The 24,401-nt window shown below is 40.7% G+C and overlaps 1 protein-coding gene across 4 annotated transcripts in view; it reads right to left on the bottom strand.

The window, feature by feature from the left end:
• ZNF608 (zinc finger protein 608) overlaps nt 1–24,178 on the bottom strand; it is a 119,729-nt gene extending 95,551 nt beyond the window's left edge. Inside the window, exons 1-3 of one of the 4 annotated variants that reach the window (XM_066616577.1) lie at nt 24,097–24,178; nt 21,673–21,931; nt 19,872–20,886 (exon numbers count right to left, since the gene is read on the bottom strand). In XM_066616577.1, the coding sequence (XP_066472674.1) occupies nt 19,872–20,726 (855 nt within the window). In that variant the 5' untranslated portion in view covers nt 20,727–20,886; nt 21,673–21,931; nt 24,097–24,178. Of the gene's footprint in view, nt 1–19,871; nt 20,887–21,672; nt 22,102–24,096 lie in introns of those variants that run through there. The other 3 variants (XM_066616578.1, XM_066616579.1, XM_066616580.1) reach the window with 3 other exon arrangements.
• Between the last annotated feature and the right edge of the window lie 223 nt (nt 24,179–24,401).

Consider the following 24,401-nt stretch of genomic DNA (forward strand, 5'->3'; position numbering starts at 1 on the left):
TACGGATACTCCCCTTCCCCCACGCTTTTGTTGCTTTTTCAAATATGCACTTTGCTCAGCAGTCCTGGCTATTAAACAATTCCACTTTTTCTCCCTTCCCTTGGCTTCTTTGCTTCAGGAGGGGGTAAAAATAGCAAACCATAGTCACAAAATATAAAGCCAGACATTCATTTCCTGTACCTCAGAGCCTCATTCTTTCACCTTCTTGTCCATAGGATTTGGCTATCAAATAGGTCTTAATCTGTAAACAAATGATTTGCTCTACAATTAAACTATTCATATCCCTCCCCCTTCTTTCTCTGGCTGCTTGGCTGCAGTCCAATGTAGAAGCTCATGGGTTCTTCTGTTACGTAGCTTTCCTGAAGGTTAAAAGCAATCAGCTAATTGAGAGTTTATAAAAACTAGAAGGGCATCACTGAGAGCATTTTATGCTTCACAACCAATTTTGGTCCAAAAATCGGTTTGATTTAATTATACACTATATATATATAATTAGAAATGTTTAGAAACTTTGCTTTAAAATAAATTTAAAATTGTTGACAAAATAACCATCCACCAAAATATTTTGGCCCTGATCCAACCGTGTGCACCCATATGGTACAATATCAATGCTAACTCTGTTTGGCAATGGGGGAAAATTAAATCCAATCTTTCATACTTCCTTGCCCAGTAATGATTGGTCCTATTGCTAATTTTCCAATAGGTCCACATGCACTGCCCAAAAATGGGATTGGAAAGAAGATGTGTGTAGTACATGCTGGGATCCAAAAAGTTACACTGTATGGCCAGTAGAATTTCCTTTTTTTCCTTGGAATGGCAAAACCTCTTGCAATATTAAAAACATTATTGGAAGCTCCTCTCGGTTTCAAAACAAGCCTTTCATATGATATGGGGGGGGGGGGGGAGACTGCTATTTGAGTATTGTGTGTCCAAAATTCCCTAGGGCACACAGAATCAGCTGAATAGTTCCTTGGATCCCAACCATAGTTACTCAACCACCTAAAGATGAAAGAGCACAAGCTTGGTTTTATGCAAGTATTTATCCTAGCTAGGCTGAGGCATGTATTTTTTCTTCAGGCATTTGATGGTCCCAGTTAAATGCTTCAGTGCTTTAACTCTTAAATGCGACCTCTCGGAATACAAATATTGCTGCAACAATAGTATTCCGCTTAGCTCCCTAGCCCACAGTCCTTTAGCTTCCACACCTTTCTTGTCTATTCACTGCCTGCTAACTGCTCAAAAAAAATCACACTGTTCCTAGCACTTTCTCCTATCCTCAGTTACTTCCAACTTCATAACTCAACTGTTATAACTCTACTGCCATCTGTGTACTGCATGTCTTGGCTAACCTCATCAGCACCTCAAACTGCAGAGCCTTATTTTTCATCCGACCCTGTCATGCCAATAATACACAATACATATTCTTAGGCCCTGTGTGAGCTAACCTTACAAGAGAGCCTACTGAACTGACCCACCATCACCACAAACTCTGATTTTTTTCCTGCCGGTTTTTCCATTACGTTCCTGTTTTGCCATCTGCACTCAACGCTGCTCCATTTCTTCTTCCACTTCCAACATCTATGTGCCTTGGTTTCCCTACCTTCCAAGGCCTCTTTCTACTTAGTTTTCCTCATTCTCTAGTGTGATGTAGACGATAGAGAGTAGAGTAATGGTGTTGAATCAAGAAGATCAAGGTTAAAATCAAGGATTAATAGCAGGTGGAAATCTGACGAATCAGAACATCAGATCTGCATTCAGTTTCTCACAAGGACCAACCAGAAGTCCTAGAGAAGACCACAAGCAGGGCATTACTGGATGACCCTGAATTTGTTTATTTTATGAAACATTATATCCCTTCTCTTCTGGAAAAGCCCCAACGGAGCTAACAACATAACTTTAAAAACCATAATCAAATATGAAAGCAGTAAAGCAACATAAAAAAATACCGCAAACCACCAATAAATGGGAGAGAACATAGCGTAAGCGTAACAATTGGCACAATCAAATATAATCAGAGAAAGCTTTACAAAACAAATGCAATTTCACAAAATCCCATAGCACTTATTGATAGTAGATTCTAGCTGTGAACTCTCTTAACTACTGAGAAAAAGCTATGGTAGAAAGTCATTGAATAATTTAGTGGATGATAACTTGCATGTTTATTTCCAATCACACAAGAAACTTATTCCCAGTTTCTTTCCATTTTTTTCCCCAGATCCTTTTAGTGGGAAGAATGTAAACAAATGCGATCATACAAAGCAGCATTACATTCATAGCCATCTACTGCATGCCTATAAGTGTGTTCTATTGTGCTACAAACTATCACGTCAATCTAGGGGGTTTTACTATTATTTTTCCCCGACTATACATAATGGAATTATTGATGATACAGTACTCCAATAACTAAATGCACAGGTGGAAATCTCATTTAGAAATGACAGGTACTTAACAATATCAACTTCGACAATTCACTTTCAATGAAATTCTGAAAGCCTATTTAAAGTCTATTACAGCTGCTGACATCAATCTGCCAAACTGCAGAGTGCTAAGCTGTATGAAAAATTTGCACCTATAAATTTAGTCCCTGTATACTTAAAACACACAGCTTCTGTCTAGATAAGCTACTCATGATAATACAATGCAGGGACCACGTAACCTATTCCTAAGCAGAAGGTCCCAGGTAGAATCCAATGGTTCCCATACACCACTAACTTAAAATAAAGACAACTGTGGTAAACTCTCATGGGGCAAGCAGAAAAACACCTCATCAACCAAAGGCTTCCCCACAAATATATATTGTTAAAATGGGTTTTGAGAATCAGTCTTTTCACTTTAAGTATACAGCACAATGTATAAGCCACTTCTACTTAACAGAGTCAAAGTGACCGTGACTTATTTGTTCGGTATAAAAGGAAGACACAGAGCTGTAATAATCACTTACTAGCCCCCAGTCATTATGTTCGGAGAAAGGCTTTTCTGAGCAGGGCATCATTTCCTTCCCTTATTTCTACTCTAAAGGAAAGGCATATTTTCTTAGAGTTCACCGATCTGAACTTCCAGGCCTCAATTATACCATCTTATCATCGGCATTCTGTACGGTTGGGAACAAGATTATTACTTTTAATCTAATTATTAACTACTTGTGGTAAAAAAATCAAACCTCTTTTCAGATACACTATATTTGCTAAGGGAAACTGCCAGTCATCAAAAAACATGTCCAATATATTCTGTGGTCCAAATATGTGCATTACCTCAAACACATTCTGCTAATTCCTGCCTCAGATGTAGCCCATCATACATATAGTGAATATACTCCAGCGGAGCCCTCCCCTCCCCTATAGGAACAGGAAGCCTTTGTGTATATGCAGGACACTACAGTCATTCAGATCATAGCCACTGTAGTTATTATAAAATGAGTAAGCACCAATATGTGTAGTATAAGAGGAGTGCCTTTTACCTACATTTGTCCTATATTCAAAGATATCTGAGAAACTGGAATATCTGTATTTCCAACAGTCTGGCACATACATATATAATTATTTAAAATTTATTTATTTATTTATTTATTGGGGTGACTTTGGGATTCTTCTCCATCCATCTCCATTCAGTAATCCCAGAATGCCACTTTTTACAAATATTTTACATTCAGCCTTAAAAAAAAAATCACAAACAACATTTCAACTGAAAAACATTTGTAAATAGAATTTGAGTTAAAAAAATGTAGCCTTTGGATGTTACTTGGAAACATTTGGCAATTCCCCCCCTTAAAGTTAATCCAAGGGCTCAGAAAATAAATATTCAAGAGCATTAATTTGTTTCTAGATGTGTTCCTGCAAGTAAAACAGCAGTCGTAATGTGGAAATTTCAGTCACATTTTGCAACTAATTGGAAGCAGATTAGAATTCTGCCTCAGGGGAACATTGTCAAACTAGAAGCTGGAGCAAATGAAGAAAGAGGTGAAAGCATCCTGAAGAGCTGACAGATTTACAGTGCTCAAGGCAATAAACGGGTACTAGATGAAAATGAATGTGCTTCACTGTACTGAGTGCAGTTTCTCTCAGTCATATCTCAGCAATAACAGCATATAGCTATGAAACTATTATTTTCAGTGGAGGCAGAGAAGGAAAGTATAAAAATGCAAAGCAGCTATTTATACAGTATGTATAGAAAGCCCACATTAACTCGATCAGTTAGAGTAATAATCAGTCAAATTATTAATTTAAGGTCCTTTCTGCATTCCTTATTTATAGTGAGTAGTATTTAGTCATGCAGGTAATGCCAGAACTACTTCCACAGATACTATTCAGGATTATCAAGACATACAAAATCAAAACAATGACTTACACACACACACACACACACGTGTGTGTGTGTGTGTGTGTGTGTGTATACACACACACGTGTATGTACACACACACACACACACACACACACACACACACACAAAAAGATATCTCTCTCTCTTTTACATACACAAAACCAGAGGAACAAAAAAGTGCATTGTTAATTGCAGATTTGGAATCCCTGCTGCTTCCACAAAGCAAACCATGTGGCATGAGATAAGCAAATCATTTGAGTGCTGGAGGGATTTTGGTTTAAACTGGATGCCACAAAGTTTATGATGACTGCTCTAATAGACAAAATGCCATGAGGTACCACAACCTAGAGAGAAAAGTTGCATGTGGCTAACAAGCAAAATATCAGAAATGGGCAAGACATGGTGAATACAGCATAAGTTTGTGCAGAATATCTTGTTCCAACCGAATACCTAGCCTGATGTGATATGGCATGAAGCTGAAGTGTTAGCAGTCAGTAATTTCGGACCAGATAAGGTTTCACAATCAGATGCAAAGGTGAAGGACAGTAAGTTTCAAGGACTGCAGAAGGTGAAGGATAGAGGCAGTTGTCATCCAAATGCAAACAGTCCAAATAGATTTAGGAAACAAACTCCAGGGCCAACACAGTTCTAAGAGCCTAACATGAAAACAGGGTACACAGTACAAGACCCTGAGCTGTGAAATTAACAAAGCCAAGCTGCAGGTGAAATACTTTCCTGCAGAGATGTCATATCCAGTCCTAGTGGTTGACACAAAAGTAATGTAGTAACAGTCACCAATGTGAAACACCCAAGCCACATCTGATAGCAAAGCATGTGAGCTGAGGTGGAAACCAGCATATTTGCCCAAGCTCCATGGCACTGGGTGACCCCCTCTCCCAATACTTAAGTGTAGAAACCACAATCAGGAGGAATTGTTGCAGTTCTGTTCTAAAGCACTGAAAGAGGAAACCGTTACATTATATAAACACCAAAACACCCTTTCTACCCCAGAATTCACTATCAACTGAAATGCCATGAAAAATGTTGGTGAGTGACTTCAGAACATAAATGCATAAAACCTGAACACTTCAAGTTTACACGGGCTCCTTAGGCCAGTGGTTCCCTGGGGAGCCACAGAAACCAGCCGTCAAATTGCAGTAATTAAAGGCAAGAAAGAATCAATGATCAACGTATCTGATATTTAATTTATTATTTGTTCTTAAATTATGTTAGCTACCTTGAGCTCATGGGGAGGAGCACAGGATAGAATTTTAAAAAAAAATCTATGAATATTTTTCTGTACATGCAGTTTAAACCAGCTCAATTCCACTAATGTTCAAAAGCACCACCCTTCAAATGGTGCCAGCAGATTAATGAAGTGAACCGGGGAGTACTTTCTGCCCCTTGCACTTACGTTTATTTCATTGTCTTATCTCAAAAAGAAAGACATATAGAACATAAGCCACATAAACAGACACGTACTGTTTACACTACAGTTATAAGACTACAATAAAGCCCCTAGATTTGATAGCATTATTCATGTACCGTGGCAGGCCATATATCAAACTTTTATCACAGAAGAATGAAAATCTAAAGACCTTAACTTTCCTGTTCAAACAGTTTTAATACGAGCCACCCACACAAATTATCCAAGAAGGTGATAGGAAATCCAAAAATAATATGGTTTGGCCATGTATGCTTTATGGAAGGAAGCTACAAGTTGTTTTTGAGTCTTCCTAATGACTTCCAAGGTTGAGGAAACAGCAAAAAACTATAAAATCTCATTTCTTTGGGAAAAGAAAACCATAGCAAGCTTTGGCAAAAGAAGAACATTTATTTTTCTCATATAGGGCTACATAATGTAGCTGAACAAATGACTGTAAGTGATTTCCAAACAGAGTTAAGTTTATGGCTAGGAAAATATGTTTGAAAACTGAGATAAAATACCTATGAGGGACTGACTGTACATGTGCAAAATTAAACAATAGACTGCAAACTGCTAGTGACACCAGATGTTCTCAAAAACTTCTAGGGAAGCCAACTCTTTAAACTCAGGTGTTTTCTTTAATCAATGGGATGAAAGACGGCAATTGCTAGGAAGCCTTATGACTGGTTGAAAATTACTCTTCTGCTGTTAACTGAAGCATAAAAATAGAGTCCGATTCTTAAGGAACACTACAAGCATATATTTTTAATAGTCTATTGCCACATGATAAAAACCAGAATCAAGCTGACTGGTATAAAATTGACTGGCAACCCAAGACTATGCTATTATTTGAAACTGCTATGGGAAGGCAATAAAATTGTTACCAGGTCTCCTCAAGTTACCCTTCAATAAAAAGAAGCCATCAGGGAAATAAGAGGAAAAAGAAAAACATCAAAACCTTTAAAGTTCTTTTAAGTAAAATTATACTTTTGTGGCACAATGCCATCTGCTTCCTGGTTAACACGAGCCAATTTCACAACCTAAATATCAGTTTTCTAAAACTATTGAACAAAATAGAAAAAACAAATACATTTAACTGTAAAAGCTTCATTCAGTTCAAAATATGCTTAAGCGTCCCTGTGGACACATTCCCTCTATGTTAAGAGCTGACAATGAAGATTCCCAGGAGATAAGAATGCACAGATTTCAGGTATGAATACTAAAAGCACCTAACCTGCACACCAAGATAGCATAAAATGAGGAAACGTGGCACAGAAAACCAGCAAGGATCTGAAGGTAGGAGCAAACAGTGGGATGCCCAGGTTTTCTGATGTCATCACAGTATTCTGGATGGTGAAACCAAAGCAGATTTTGAACAGCTCCAAAAGGATCTGTTAATTAGGTAACCAAATGGCAAATGCAGTTCAATGTCAACAAGTGAAAAGTGGAGCAAAAAACAAAACAAAAAACCCACATGTTTAAATTCACATACACACTGATGGGGTCTGAGCTGTCTGTGACAAACCAGGAAAGAGATCTTCAGGTCAATAAAAACACTGACCCAATGTGCAGCACCAGTGATGAAAGCAAATTTGGCACCAAGGGTCATTAGGAAAGAGATCAAAAGAAAGACTGCTGATATTATATTGCTCCAATATAAATTATGGTGCGGCCACATTTGAAATACTATGAGTAGTTCTGGTTGGCTCACCTCAAGGAGGATACTGAAGAGCTGGAAAAGGTGCAAGAGAGGACAACCAAAATGACCAAAGGTCCGAACCACCTTCTTTATGAGGCTACAGCATTTGGGACTCTTTAGCTTAGAAAAAGGATGATTAAGGGTAGACATGACTGAGACCTACAAAACTATGTTTGCTTTGGAAAGAGTGGATAGAGAAGCTTTTCTCCGTCCCTCACAATGCTGGAAACCAGGGGAAATTCTTTCAAACTGATTGGCAGAAGATTTTGGACAGACAAAAAAGAGGGATTTTTTTACACAGCACATAATTAGTTTGTGGCATTTGTTGCCATAAAAAGTGGCTATGGAAGCTAATTTAGATTACTTTAAAAAGGGGACTGGACAAATTCACGGACAGGCATCCCAATGACTTTGAGTCAAAATGGCTATGTGCTACCTCCAAATCCAGAGGCAGTCTGCAGATGAATACCTGTTGCAGGGGAACAATGTAGGTAGGGGAGGTATGACTTTCTTTCGTAAGCTTCCCAGAAGCAACTAGTAGGCCACTGTGAGAAACAGGATATTGGACACATGGGCCTTTGACCTGATCCAAGAGAGCAACTGCTATGTTTGAAATAATTTGTCTGAAACCTTTGCCAGGGTATCCAGGGTCCTAATCTAGCCACTAAACACCTTTGTTTCACAAATACTAAAGTCATAAAATGCCAAAAATTTTGATCTTGTATGTTGATACAAATGCTCGTGACTGTTGTATTGTTACATGATGTGTGGGCCATACAAGTGTGCCACTTAACAATGGGGATATGTTCTTCGATCCTGTTATTATGTGATTAGGTCATTAAGTGAACATTCAGTCCAATCTATTGCCTTTTTTGTGTAAACAGACACTCCCTGCCAGACACTAGCTGGCTGCTCAGGCTACTGGAGATAGATTGCCTCTTCTTTGCAATAAGAACCTCTCTGTTGAGTAAACAGGTACTGCTGCAGGCTATGGGAGATGCGATTGCCTCATTAAGAGCATCTTTATTGTGCTTTGACCACCATCATGTATGTGGTCTGTTGTTAAGTGAACTGTTGTTAAGTGGCGAGCACCTGTAAAGTGCAGATTTTATGCTCCTTCAAATATTTTTAACAGAGAAAGCGAAATTCTGCGCATGCCATCTGAAAGGATCTTGGAGGGGAATCCTGAAACCATTATTTTTTTTTGGTATTTTTTCCCAACCTCTCCCAATTACCTCTCTGTAAGTTACACAGCAAAACAGGTTGTAGGAAAAGTCTCTCCCCTGACAGGAGCTCTGCAAACCTGATTTCTGAGATTTGCTAAACTCAAATCCATATGCTATTTGGACCAAGTGCCAAAATCCAGTTCTTTGTAAAGCTCATCTTAGAGAAAACAAGATGAGAATGACTGCAGAGGCATCAGAATTAAAAGTCTGGTATAAACACTGCATATAATTCATCTTTATAGTTCAAAATAACACACCATCATCCACAGCTTACCTGCTCCAATGTCAAGTCTATCTGAAGGAAAATTCAACAGAAGCTGAGATGCAGGGAAAAGTACTAACTCCTATCCATTGAATACTCTTTCAACTCAAACTACAAACCAACTGTTCTTCAAGTCACTCTGAGCAGATTTAAAACACTTCCTTTTAACTTCAGCAATTAGTGCAGTTAAATCAGAAAAAGAGCAGAGGGGCAAGCTAAACTAGTTTAATTATATGCCCAAGTGGCAATTATTGGCTTTGCAAAACTACTAGTTTTCAATTAGCTGCCTTATGTACAGGTGAGTTCTTTTATTCCACCAGTTCAGGACTCACGAATGTCACTCACCACAGGTACCAAACTCACGGTGGAGGGCCCCATCAGACCTTCCAGATACAACTGGAAGTGCCTTTCAGTCACATCCAGGAGGTTTTCTGAGGCCTGAAGAGACTGCATGCTGCCTCTCCAGGCTTCAGAAAGACCCTTGAATGTGTCAGAAGATGCTTCAGGTCATGTCCACAGGTGAGATGAGCACCCAGACTTGTGGATTTGGTTATCCACAGGGGTTCCAGGAATGGAACCTCATGGCTGCCCAGGGCTAACTATTCATGTTAAAATGAAAATGTTGTGGTGATGACCCTAAATAAAACTATGGCTACAATCCTATCCAAGCTTTCCTGGAAATGGTTGGCAACCTTCAGTCTTGAAAGACTATGGTATAAGCCTACAGCACCCAGAATTCCCAGGCGGTCTCCCATCCAAGTACTAACCAGGCCTGACCCTGCTTAGCTTTCGAGATCAGACAAGTTACATTGAACACAATGGTACTTACTTCTGAGTAGATATGCATAGGATTGGGCGGTAACATGATATATTTAGGTTTAAGTAGGGTGGCTTTATTTAAAGCAATAAATAATGGTGCTGGACTAGTGCCAGGCGGTTGCCCAGCTCCCGCGGCTCGGTGGTGTCTGGGACCGCCAAGCTGTGGAAGGGTAGGCGGGGCGGGCAGGAGGCGTTCCGGAGAGGGGGGAGGCTGGTGGGAGGGGCGATCGGGAAGAGTGCCGAGGGGGAAGGAGGATCCACGGAGCTCCGCTCCACAGGATCCATGGCACTCGTGGAGGGCTGCGCGCCCTACACGAGCGCCTTTTCCATTGCGGGGCTTACCTTACTCGGGAGAAGGGGACGAATGTCCCCTTCTCCTGAGGCACCTCCTGCGGTAGCATGGGAGGTGCTGGATTCGGCAGCAGCCCTCCTCAGTGCCGCTGAGCCTTGGCTCCCCAGGCAGCTCAGGATTGGGCTGTCATATAGTTGTTAGAATCAATACAAGTGTACCCCAGAGTCCACTGATCTGACATTCAAGTCTTTTGAGCTGCCTATTCCTGGTTACTTGGAGGCTCCTCTCTTTTGCCCAAGGTTGCCCCAGAATGCACCATGATGTAGATTGAATCTTATTTACTGAACGAAATTGGGTTGCTTATGAAATAAATTTCCATGTTGACATTATTAAACAAATATCCATAATTTGAGAACTGGTCATCTTAATGTTGAAAGACATTTACAGGAGTAAATGGTAATGCCTGTAGACTTCATGATTGATCCTGATCCTGATATAAATCGTATGATATAAAGAACGGCATTGATCAATCTGCTGACTGCTGTTAAGTGGGTAGGGTTCTGGTGGTACCAAGAGTATACCACCTACATTTTCTGCCAATTATGCACATTATATTAATTGATTTATAATGCTAGGCTGAGTTACAGACGCCCTGAGGTTTCAACTGAAGGTTTATCAAACTTTTTATTCTATCTCAGACTATCTGATTCACGGGTGTCAAATATAAGGCCCAGAGACCGGATATGTCCTGCAGAATCTCTTAATCCTGACTGTGTGATAACTGGACTCTCCCAGCACAACCATCAGCTGCTCTCAGCTGCAAAGGACACACTGGCAGAAGTGGAACTGCTGAGGTGCTGGGAGGGAGAAACGGAAAATCTCAGGTGAGGGGAAGAGGAAGACTAAGAGGGGTGAAGAGAAGCTGCTGAGGTACTGGGAAAGCCCAATTATCATGCGGGTTGCACTTTCAGCAGAGCTACTTCTACTGAGCCATCCCTTTAGAGAGCACCTCTCAGCTGCTGAATCGCAAACTGATGGCTCAAGCAGAAGCAGGGTGGTCAAAGGGTGCTCAAGGGTAGTCCACATAATTGGGATGCCTTGAAAATATGGTCAAGATTTGCATATTTTCTCTGCCATCATTTGCAGCTAATGAAATTCGTAAGCAAGAAAAAAAATGCTTATTTCTGGTCATCACCTGCTTAAAGACATCACTTCTGGCCCTCAGCAGGAACCATTAATGCTATTTAGCTCACTGTATGAAATGAGTTTAAAAACCCCTGATCTAACATGGTGTACATGTTTTTATGCTATATACTCACAGCTGCTTAACTAATACAGAAGAAACTATGTACCACGAACCCAGTTTAGTCAATAGAGAAGAAGGCACTTTGTGAAGGAAATAGTTTCCGCACTGGCCTTCCAAGGGACCTGGGGCACTAGCCTGGTGGGGCCCCCTTTTGCAAGGACATGCACACTCACCAGCTCCCAAGAAACTGGATAACAGACAGAGGAGACTTTTCTTCCATGTCACCTCAGTAGCAGCAGAGACAGGGCACCCTGGAAATTTAACATGGATGGAAGAGCCTAGATGAAGAAGGAAGGACTGCTGTAGCTCCCCATCACCAAGTAAGTGCATAGCTTGCTGAGCAATGTAGGGGAAGCCACGGCAGCGGGAGTCCTTTGTGCAGGCTCCTCCATGTTAAATTTTCTGAGATGCCCCACCCCCAGTGCTCTGGGGCAGTCCAGAAATTTAACAAAAAGGAGGCTGCACAGAGGAAAAAGGTCCACAGATATCCGGTAAGCGATGGAGAGTGGGAGATGGAAGTGACAAGCAGCAGCCATGGCAGGTGGTGGGACAGAGAACTCTCTTCCATCTGCTGTTCAGAAACTGGGCAGGAAACAAAGAAGAATTCTCCTGGGTGTCACAGATGGGTCTGGGGGCTTTAGGGGTCAACCTGGCTGACTTTGACGCTGACCTCAAATGGAATCAGGGTGAACTTATTGCATTTCGACAAAGAAGCACTTGTCTGGCTCTTCCCAGTCTGAGGCTATCGGAAAGGTTTATGTGCAATAAGGCTCAGATACTTGATCAGAGAAATATTCCAAACCCTGGTTTTAACATAATCATCACTATTATGTCATCAGCTCTACCTTTCAGTTAATTTAATTTATTCAGGTATTCTTGTTCTGTCTTTCAACCCCCAGAGGGGCTCTCAAATACAAAATAAAGCAATGTTTCTATTTCAATGTTAAAAACAGACAGTTAATCAATTAAAATAATAATCAAAACAAAGAAGAGTAGGGAAACATAAGCCAACTCAGCAAGAGATCAACAACATAACTGAAATGCCTGGTGAAAGATACAAAAACATCTTTGCCAGTTGCTGAATCGCCAGTTACAGAGGGAGAGCCCAATCCTATCCAACTTTCCAGCTCTGGTGTAGATACAATCCAGACCCGTGGTAAGGGAACACGTGTTCCCATACCTTGAGGAGGCCCAAGGGACTGCCCCTCCACTGCAGGATGCAACCCATACCCCACTTGCACAACTGCACTGGAAAATTGGATAGGTTTGGACTCAGCATCTGCTATGTGCTGGCCCCCTTAAGGCCTCAGCTGGTTTTGTTTTGCTTAGGCTGTATTTATTCTTATAACACCTGGGGTAATTTAATGTGATTACTGAAGGGGAAGATGCTGGTCAGCTGATTTGGCTAAGGATTGAGGCTATGAAAGAGTGTGGAATGGAGAGGAGCCTCATTGCCAGCTGTACGTAAGCTCTAGGAGAAATTTCTTGTGTAAGCTGCCCTTTCTCTTGTTCTTGGAATTGTATGTGAATATATGCTTCTCCATTAACAATTTTGAACAGCCTTTCTGTAGACTTCAGTTTGGGGTTTTTGAAGTGTTTAAGAAAGTGTGATACTCTGTAAGCTTTCTTGTCGTTGTATGAAGGAACTAAACACTCCCCAACCCATCCAGCCCTTCTTTTATCCTTGAGCTTAAATTACCCAAAAAGGGGAAGGAGCTTAAGGTCAGTAGATCCAAGGACGGGTATAAGATCTCAACAGAGCCAAATGAATCTCTCTAGGCAGGCCACAACCTGAGGACTGCAACAAAAAAGTCTCTGTCCTGCATTAACTGCCAACTGGACATCTGAAGGTTTGTAAATATGGCGCAGATGCTGAATGACAGTAATGATTTGGCTAGGGAGGAAAGGAGTTCTTATCAATTGCCCTGATTATTCACAATGTAGATAGCAATGCATGGCAAAGCATAACACGCACAAAGAACAGGAGGACATCTGCAAGCAGAAGAATTCACCTTCCAAAGATTTTCAAAAAGGTATATCCCCCCTACACTTTTCACTTCATATCTTTTGAATGGAGTCAAAATTCCCATTCACGTTTGCAAATATGGAATTGTAAAATAACCAAGATTAATTAACTTCAGGCCCAAATCTGTCCCCACCAGTCCACAGCAAGCAGCACCACTACTGAAGCATATGCTGCATGCTATGTAGGGAGGGAATTAGATGGTCTAGGGTAAATATTTTCCTTACCACCCCATAGGCTGCCAGGCTGTCAATGGGTCTCCTTGGACTTCTGTCAGTTATTTAGCTGGTTCAAGGCAACTCAGAGGGCATTTTGGGGTAGAGAAAGGGGCATGCATGGCTGCACGAAGATCCAGATGCTCCTGCCCCTGAACCGCCCCTTCCCCAGCCTGCTCCCCACCTTAAACCAATTCTCTCCCAAACTACCCTGTCACTAACATGCCTGCTCAGTCCAGGGGAGTGTAGGGAACCCACAGATCCAAGTACAAGGCCACCAGCCATTTGTGCCAGCAGCCCCAGTGCACACAACAGCACACTGCTTTTGCACCACAGGTCCAGGATTGTGATCCAGATTGTGAGATTTGCCACTGTAAGCCCTGGATAGGATTGAGTTGCCAAATCAAAAGGGTATGATACTTTGGGACTGGGTGTTGCATAGAGGTTAAGAACATGAGCTATGAGCTTGATAATCCAGTTTCTGCTTAGGCACTAGTGTATTAACTAAGAAAAAGCCACTACTGCCTTAATCCTCCACTGGCAATATGGAATAATACTGGTCTATCTTGCAAAATTGTTGTAAAGATTATTGAGATAATATGTGTAAAGTACTTCGAGTACAAGAAAACTGCAATACTGTACAGATACTTAGGTATTATTATGCATGTACTCTCAACCTGATAGAAGGGTAAATGTTGCAAGTGGGATTCTAAATGACAATACCCTAAATGGCATTTATTATTTCAAGGGTGTCAAAAATTCCAGGTATGATTCTGTATGTTATTTCATATGAGTTCTGGGTCATACCAGTACTAATACTACCATTATAAGCTTTTGTATTCTCATGTTAATGAAATCTGACAGCACAGTCAATCATCTGCAATTACAACAGAATGACTATAATTTTTGTGTTGTTGTTTTTTTTTTACAAAATATGAATGCCTCTTTGTCCTTATGGACACTGGTGCTTTCAAACTAGATTAAAACAAGTCAGCTGACTTGCCTTATTTTAAAGTGCAATGTTATAAGAATGGTGCATTTCCAATAGTTAAAAAATAGTATTTAATTTCCAACAAACTGCAGTTATTTAATTAAAAAAAGATTCTCCTATAAATAACACTTACAAACAGAACATAATTGTTATTTAAATACTTTCACTCTTTTCTAGCAAAAGGTTCACAAGTTTTTATATGCTGAGATATGGAGGGAATCCATTTTGTAGTTTGAGTAATTGTTGATAAAGTAGCATTCCAATTATCACAGACCTGCTAGGAAAAGCAGGAATGCATTATGTGTTAATGATAGCAACCAGGGGTCCATGCTTAACTCTTTTGTCAGAACTACAGCAGATCCTCCCTGCAGCTTCACCATTAACATGTCTGTTTCCTGTCAGCCTACTCAGAGATAATGCCATTTATCTCAAGGCGGCACAAGACCAGTCATTAGCTTCAATAACAGACCTCAAACAAAGGCCGGATGATGTTTTAGCCAAGGTACAGAGTCTACAGCCAAGAATCCTATTCCCTAACAGTTCAGAAATCTAGTTTTTTTTTTTATCTAGGCAAATAATTATTTTCAACTGCTGCATTGACAATTGCAGTTAACTACTTTGAGGAATCTGCTTCCTAGAAAATTGTCATGAGCAGCTTTTATCATGTACAATTTGATAATTGGTAATAACTTACAAAAATTATCCTTTGAGAGCTTTGTTTCCTCCCAATTTTCTTTTTCATTTCTTGTCTTTGAGGGCAAAATTGACAGAACAATTCCGGCACTTGCTAAATAATGAGATCTTTGAAAAACTGACCCTCGTGGTTGCTTGCAGGAGTTTATTTTCTATTCTCAGTTCTTCAGTGCCAAACTAACCTTTTAATAAAAGTATAGATGGTTAAAAAAAACAACATACATATGAGCATATATTTTCCCTGGCTTTCTTATATTCTAGCAAATTCACAACATATCTACAACTTACAGGTGAGCATTTTAAATAAAAAATGTGAGCAAATTTCAATTTATTTAATGCCTGTTTTTACACTGGGAACTAGGAACAGATGGTCATTCCAAGTTACTTGAATCTGGTTATTGAACACCTCTGTGGTTACAGGAGATTTTTGCTTAGCAGTTTTAACATACATTTCATTTATTAGACTATAAAGTGCTACTTTGCAAAACAAAAAAAGTCTTTATACACCCCTAATTAAAACAGGCTTGCAGAAATGCCTTTTGAAACATGGAGAACAAACTTAACCTCAACACATCCTGAGAATCCTTTCCTTTTTAACTAGGTATTTATGAAGTAATTTAAATGGTTACATTTACTGGTGTCCTGTGTGAAATGTACTCTTTTTTTTTTCCTTCCAAACAATTTACAACAACAATTTCTGTTTATGTGCTTTGCTTTATACATGTTCTAGGCTATTTTCTATTGTTTCAGTGTTACTTTAACCTTGCAGATAAGTTCAGTGCAGAATGGATCTGGTTTGAAAGGTCACTGGGTTCACAAAGAAAGCTCTCCTCAGCCAAAGGGCAGCACCTCTTCACCCAGACCCAAAAACGTTGTCACACTAGTAGACAGCACTATAGAATGTTAAGAACTTGGAGCTGGGCTCATTGTTAAACACCCAATGGTTATCAATGTTTGCAACAGCTAAATCCCTTCTGAAGCTTTCAAAACAGTTTGCTGTCAAGCAACAATAGGCTTTGTTCTTTAATTACAACCAGTGACCTTTGTGCCCTTTTTTCTCCCCCTAGTGAATAAATGACCCCTTAGAAGTAACATTTGCAAACATATTAAAAGAAACCAAACTTCTCCATAAACTCATTAAGTCAAAACAAGGACTTAAATTTGGAACTTGTGGAAAAAAAAGGAAAAGATGTGTGCAGAGTCCCACAATGGGTGTGTTCCAGTAAATGTGAGGTATGCCAGCTATGCGCAGGATAATCAGCCATTGCAAACACCAGTGTTGAGCCTTGGAAAATGTACATAATATGATAACACATCTGAATTCTTCAGAATAATTGGGCAAGTGTGCATATTGTTTTGGAGGCCATGCATATCAACAGGCTAAGGTACAATGTGAGGCATTACACAGATTCTGTGCTGGTTTTGGCAAGTGTGAACAATGAACAGTAGTTATGTATGTTGCTCATCTATGCGCGTTCACTGTGACACAACATATTGTGTGTGTGTGTGTGTGAGAGAGAGAGAAATACAATCTAAGGAGCAACTCAGAAATTGCAAAACTGAACACATTAGGAAAACACACCCAGATTAATAATTTCTATAACTTCTTATGGTAGAGATCTGACATGCATGGTTAGCTCGCCTGCCACAACTTGACTATCAAATCTTTCCTTTCAAATCAAAACCTTTGTTTTATTTATTTATAAATGTCACTAGTGGGCTAACCACTATGAGCAAAACAAATACACAACCTCAGACGTTTTAGAATTCCAGCATACTTATGCACACATTAGGGGAGTGGCATCCTTAGGAGGATTCAAGAACAGTCATTGATTTAATTAGGTACTATAGGATTCAATTGATCATGTTTTGCATGACTTTCTGAAGCAGAGACATAGACGCCCAAAAGAGACTCTTAAGCTAGATGTGAAGATGAAATAGGGACTGTACCTCTTGGGAATCTGCTCTAAGCTTTCTACGGAAGGAAAGAAAACAACCACCACCACAAAACAACGCATAAAAGACAGCGTCATACAGTGTACTTGAAAAAGCAAGGCTTAATTTAAACCAGAAGCCATTTAAAGGATATTTAAAATTGATTCCACCTCCACTGTTAGAAAAAAGCACCCTCAGAAGGAAACTCTTTTTTTGTGCAAGTCACATATCTGTGTCTTCCCATCCATGTAGACAGAGAAAGATTAAATCTTCATTTCCTTATGATACATTTTTATCTGAACAAGAGCTATACCTGATTGTCTCAAAAACTGCATCAAAACCTGCCACCTCGTCTTACATCAAGGCTTTGCATTCGCACACGCAAGGCTTGATTGAAAGGAATTTCTGCCAGAAGTAAAAACCTGAGGGATGTTTTAGACAGTAAGCCAACACACCAGTGTGACAGACAATGGGCAACGCTGCAGGGCTCTAACAAGTGAAGCCATTAAAGTCAGTATGAGCCAACAGCAGTGGGTGTTGCTGGTAATTCAAGCTCCACCAATTCTATAAAGGCAAGAACTAGCAATGTGAAGTGTTCCTTTGGCAAAATGCTCCTCCAGACAGTTTGTTCCTAGTTTACACATTACCTCATTTACATTACACTGGCTGAAATGTACTTGCTTGTGTATGAATTCATTCCTCATATAATTTCCTGTGTGACTGGAATGAAAAGGAACACAAAAACTGGAGAAAACCACACCACTCTCTAATCTCTTGTTGCCATGACAGCAGCCTTTGAGATACTGAAATGTTCAGATTGCCAGCTAAACAAAATTGTTGAATGTGAACATTTGGCTGAAAGATTAAAAGGCTAAGGGGGTTACAAAAGGGCAGTACCTCCCACATTCCAGGCATCCACTGAATCCAATCAAATGGCTCTGACTCTTTAACCACAACCATTGTGAAGACTGGATTAGGGCAATTTATCTAGATAGTTAAAGCAGATTAGAGAACTGCAATTTGAAGACTATTGGCAACAAAAGCAAATGCCTACTGTACTGAGTTAATAAAACCAGCCTGGGATTTTAGGATAGCTTTCAGAACAAGCAGAAGCACTTCACTACACCAGAACACAGACACACTTGTCTCTGGGAAGCAAACCAATCTTGTGTCTGTGTGTGTGTATGTTTCATCTTCATTTAGGAAAGAATCACAGCCCTTTCAAAGCCATGCTTGTAAGCACTAAATATGAATGAAACTAAACATTATGCGCTAAATGAGATGGGCATGCATACTAAATAATATTAAAATGGGATCTTGTCCAAGAGACTGTGATTTGTTTAATTAAGCAAATATTTGTTGCAGCAGATAACTAGGCAGGTCTGAGGAAGGGGGAGGGTTACAAACCCACTATTTATTAAAGCATTAGACACCAATCCGAGATCAAGAAGAGCTGCGCATGCTGTAAATAGTGCAAACCTGTCCCACACCTTCAGTGCTCCTGAACACTTCTAAACAACTCTGTGTACTTAATACACCAGGTCAAAAGTTTCCCACTTCTGAAAATCGAGCCCGGAAACTGGAAATAAGGAACAATGAACCACTGTAGACAATTGTGTCACACCATCAATCGGAAGGGTATTTTTGGGGTGGGGGTGGGAAAAACTTGTTTTGGTTTAAACAACCTGTAGAATTAATTTGGCTCTTAAGTACAAGGCAACAATAGCTCCCTAGATGACAAAGAAACCTTCTGTCCCCTGGATACAGAACAATCACTGTGTACACCAAACCCTGCCCAAGTGAGCAACAATAGCCAAGAGAAACCAGTTCTTGCCACCTCCCCTCATGATGCAAGGCCATTCATCCTTAGCAGGAGCACATTCTTCAGACTTTAGTAAAGAGGAAGAAAAACACACACATTTTTCAAACCACTCAACAAAACAGGCAGTGCACATCCAGAATGTAGATAAAGAGAGACTGCTGGATAGAGGACAAAGCATTCCCCTATATTTGGAGGGAAATATTTTGCACACAGATATCAGTACAGCATGCGCTCTCCTCCCCTCCCCCACTACCCTCTTTACAAGCACATTGTATGCACTTCATATAGCTGTCTCTGAATTATGGAGGGCTTCTTGGCTTTTGTACAAGCAACAGTGACCCTTCAACCTTACTCTACCTCAACCACAAAAAAATACAAGACTCCAGGAACTCATAGTAGTGGTTAAAAGGACCAATCCTCTTTGTATCTCTCCTTGTTGTCTGTAGGGATGATGCGCATGTCTTTGACACCTGGGGAGATGGGACACCACCAATATTTTAGTACAGGATACAGGCAGTAACACACACACACACACACACACAAGAGAGGCATTCCAAGTAGCACACCCACCAACCAAGACAAGTTTACAACTTGCAAAATACACACCCTGAAGCCAAAACTAATGCAGGAACGACAACTTGGGCACCTTTTCCTTCAAACACACATCCACAGCAAACACAAGGTGATATTCATTCCAAGGTACAAGTAGGTGCGTGAGAAAACTAGCCAAGAAGAAAAGAGTTGGAAAGATCTGACAATATGTAAACACAAGAAGTAGACACAACTGGAAGTTTATCAGACAATGGAGAAAGGATGGAGCAAGTGAGAAAACAGATTGTCCTACCTTTTCTGTTTTCAGCTTCTTTATTCGCCTGTGGCTGTCCTCTTCTTCCTCTTCTTTCTTTACCAAAATAGAGTTCCCCATTAACCCTGAATCCGGGGCACTCTTGCTCACATCCCCCACCGTGGAGGAGGTGCAGTGGAAAGGACTGTTGCTCCCAGCGCCACCTCCCTTGGCCCCAAAGCCATACAAGTGCCCAGGAGGAGCCTGGCTACTGTTGTTGGGGTGCCCCTGCTGCAGGTCAAGTTGCTTCTCTTTCCTGGATTTCCCGCCATCCTTATCCCGTTTGGAGCCTCTGCTGCCCTGGGCTTTCCCTGGTTTCTCCTCTTTATTTTTCCCACACAAGGCAATAGTGTTGTTATTGTTGCTGGTGCTGTTATTACTGCCACTTGGGCTGTTGCTCACACTTTGACCCAATGCTGAATTCATGCCAGCTGCCTCGCCTGGGCGCCCTTGGACGTCCTGCCTCTTGCCAGCACTGCTGATCTCAGGAATTCCATACAAGGCAGCAGAAGGCAGAGATTTACTAGCATCCTTCGAAGTTTTACTCCTTTTCACTTTTGATTTGCTAGTTTCTTTGTGTGAAGAATTCCCTTGAGAAGCAGGGGGCTGAACAGAAGCAAATTTTAGGCCATCAGCTAAGGTTGAGGTAGCATTAACCCCACTAGAAGTAAGACCCCCACAATCCTTGGAAGTGGCAGAATTATTCATCTCAAATTTCTGTCTATCCTTCTCCAAATCAGCATCCAAATCGATGATTAAATTCCCAACCCCAATTTCCCAGTCATCACCACTATCGTAGGTATCAACTGTGTTTGGATCCACACCTTTGCCAGAGGTGGAAGTGTTCAATGACATCCTGAAGATGAGACCTCTTGAGTAAAAATCAGACGAACTTTCCTTTGGAGATGAGGGGACATTCGTTTATCTCCGTGGGGCTTTTTAAAGTGTAATTCTTCTTGCTCTCCTTCCCCAGGTATATCTGGGAATATACCCTGAAGTCCAGGTCCACCTTTTCCTGTGAGGAAGGGGAAAAGTCGAATATTTCTTGGCTGGGTATTACCAGAATATAATAAAAATAATAATATAGAGGCAAGGGAGAGACAGAGAGGACACTCCACATATTAATTTTTAAGAGGTTGGGTAAACGGAAGCCTTTGATCATGAACATCTTCCCTAGAGTTGCATCCCATCATCCTGGAACACTCTTTAAAATGCCATGTACAAAAAAAAAATTACAAAAACCAAACCCCTTTCAGGATTTAAATCCACAAAGCTCAAAAATACCAAGCTGGGAATGTGATTCTGGATCAGCACTTAGGCACAAAGAGAGACAGTTTCCCTCCCAAAATGCATTCCACAGATTTTGTAATTTTAAACCAGACCCCTTCAAGTTGTGTGACTTTTCTCTAGATTGGATTAACTTGTTTCTGTGTGGGAGGGGACACACAGAGCAGGGCACTGACAAACACAAAAAGAACCAATAAAAGTGCATTCATTTCAGAAATTTTCTTTAGATCAGAGAAAAATGCATCATGTTGACAAAAACGTACAGAAGATAACATTTCTAAAAGTGGTTCTACTGTCCTTAGGTCACCTACAGTTCTGTTAAATCTAGTATTACTGACTGTACAGGAAACTGATTAAGACATACACTTTAAATGATCTACAGAGGTGGCCTCTAACCGCAAATGAGTGTGTGTCACACAGCTTAGCTAAAATTATTTTTTTAAAGGAATCTGTCTTTTTTTTTTAAATGGTTGAGTGTCCAAATATTTACATACACATTACATACATTGCTTACCTTTAATCCTTTCTCATTTTTTAATTAAGCCAGCAAATCAAAATCCTGTCCTCACTGGTCTCAGCAAGAACTCAGTGCCCCAATTCATTTTACTCTAAAGAGCAAGTGATCAAGAAGTAAAAAACCAACTAACATTGCTGCTGCCAGAGTAATCTTCGAGTAACATATCTCCCTCCACTTTGGCACACGAACAGGCGTCCTTTTTTTTTCTGATGTGATTTTTCCTCCTTAAATATTGTGCTCCACACAGCTTTGCAGGCTGGAAGACAGTATTTCACATTCACACCACCAGAAGCCTCCAGCACCAAAATATGGTTTTTTTTTTCCTCTTTCCCCTTGCTTGAACAAGCATCAAAATGTGATTGCAATAAAAAAAAATTTAAAAAAATGCAAAAATGTTTTGATTTCCCCCCCTCCTCCCCAACTTCACATCCTGTCTTCAGTTCCAGATTCTGCAGCCATCCTGATCAGTAAGTAATGATTCCATGAAACAAACCTAGAGGCGTCCGGTTGTTACAAGGCAGAATGTGCTAACATCGGGGAAAATTAGTGAAAGGGAGGGAGGGGGAGGGGGGCAAAGAAAGGACTGAAAATCTGGGCTGGATTCTGCCTGTTAGTCTGGAAGTGGCATTTTTTTTCCCTTCTCCAGTCCTGACAGATCTGACTTCTTGAACTAACTTAAGGGGAAAGGGAGGAGAAGGGGGGGAGGGGGGAGGGAGAAAAGGAAAAGGGAGGGAATACAATCAGAGTCTGATAAACCGGTTTATCCAAACACTTGGTGGGAGAGCAGAAGAAACAAGAGTGTGTTTAAAAATACCAGCCAAAATTCCCATGCATATGATTTTTTTTCCACCATTTAAAGCAGGGTTAAATGCAAAAAAACACAAAAAAACAGATTTTCCAGATGCTGTCCAGGAAATGAGGCTGCCCCAAAAGTGACTTAAGTCATAATGCAGCAATTAGAGTCCAAAGAGATAAAAATGGGCCACCTTGTTTTCAGGACAGAGAAAGGTTGTGATGTGTGTGTGTGTTTCTCCCTTTATTCAATATCATTGCAACCAATGCATCTTTCTCTTTTATTACCCCTCCTCCTCCACTTTTTTTTGGGGGGGGGGAGCTTGGCTTTGAGTATTTTTAATCAGCTGGCGCTTGGAAGCTAAAAGCTGTAATGAATTGTTGATAGATTGGAAAGTGCAGCGAGTGGCTGCTTCGCTGGGAGGGGAAAGAAAATGTATAGAGAGGAAGGGAAGGAGGGGGGATGGGCGGTTTAGTAACAACCAGCCCTCTCTTAAAAGGAGCGATTTGGTTACAGTTCCAGCTTTTTTTCCCCTTCCCCTTTGCACATCACGTGAGGATCAAGGGCTCAATTGGTTGTCGTGAGAACAAGAGGGGGAAAAAATGGGTGACAACCGTATCAAGAAAATACTGATCTGGTCTTTAAAAGAGAGAGGGAAAAAAATTAAGGTCTATTTTCTTTCTTCTCCCTCCCTCCCCCCTCTCTCTTCCACTGCTGCTGCTGGCACAGCCACAAGTTATGAATCTGAGACATTACTCTTCTTGCAGCAGGGGCTTCTCTCTGGAGCAAGCTCAGCAAGCGTGGGTGGAATACATTGCACGCGAGCGCTGGGCTCCTTTTGCAGGGAGAAGCACCACCTTCCAAGCCCTTTTCCTCCAGTTCTTGTTCTGTGTGCAGTTTGGAATTCTTAAGAGGCACCAGCTGGGAAGGAAGGAAGGGCTCTTTATTTTTATTTTTTTATTCCTAGCAATCTTTTTTGGGGGGGTAGGGGGGTTGCAAAAGCCACAAACCAAACCATTTCACAATCAGTGGGGGCTTGATTTTTATTTTTGCACCAAAGGGGTTGCAAAGGGAGAGGCGGGTTTTTTTGTTTTATTTTTCCCTTGTGGTGGGGAAAAAAATGAACGCTCACTGCACCAAAAAAACACACACACACACAGGCGTCCTCTCTTGCCCCAGTTTTAGCATGACATGATTTCTTTTGCATGTAGGAATCAAAAAATCGTAGTTTTTATTTCACAAGGTCCTTGATCACTTCTTGCAGGGCAGGCTCAAAAGGGGGGGGAGGAAATATGAAGACTGGTCTATAATTATGTCACCTTTACTTCCCCCACTTGGTCAGTTAAGCCCCCCCAAAAGCTAATATGCTTTAACGCGCCCCCTCCCTCCCCTTCCTCTAGTGCAGGTTAAGGATGATTTGTGTGACAAACTGCAAGGCTTTTCACCCTCTGCTCAAGATCCCTCACCTTGTTGGCTTTATTTTATTTTTTTAACCCAAACACACCAGTTTCTTTCCGATGCACCAATTTCTTTTCACACTCACTCCCCTCTTGCATATGCATCATCATCATAATTTAAAAAAAAAAATCCCCTCTAAAGTGCTATAGACACCACGCAGCTGTACTTACGATCTGAATTGAATCGAGAGTTGACCTTTTATTCCTTCTACAACTGCATTGAGTATGTTTTGGTTGCTGCCGGTTTTTATTTAGGAAAAAAAAAAGAAAAAGATCTATTGCCTTCAATAGATTTATGGGGCTTTGGAAGAAGAAGAAAAAAGAGCACCAGATTGCATGAACTTTCCTTTTTTTTTCTACTGAAAAGAAAATGCTTTTTGGAAAAAAAGGAAAAATTCCTTTAAAACACACACACAACACAGAGTCTCATCTAAACACACTACACACAACCAGCTGCCTTTGCTGCAACAGTGCAC

The sequence above is a fragment of the Tiliqua scincoides genome, chromosome 2, assembly GCF_035046505.1.
Source record: "Tiliqua scincoides isolate rTilSci1 chromosome 2, rTilSci1.hap2, whole genome shotgun sequence".
Taxonomy (NCBI): Eukaryota; Metazoa; Chordata; class Lepidosauria; order Squamata; family Scincidae; genus Tiliqua; species Tiliqua scincoides.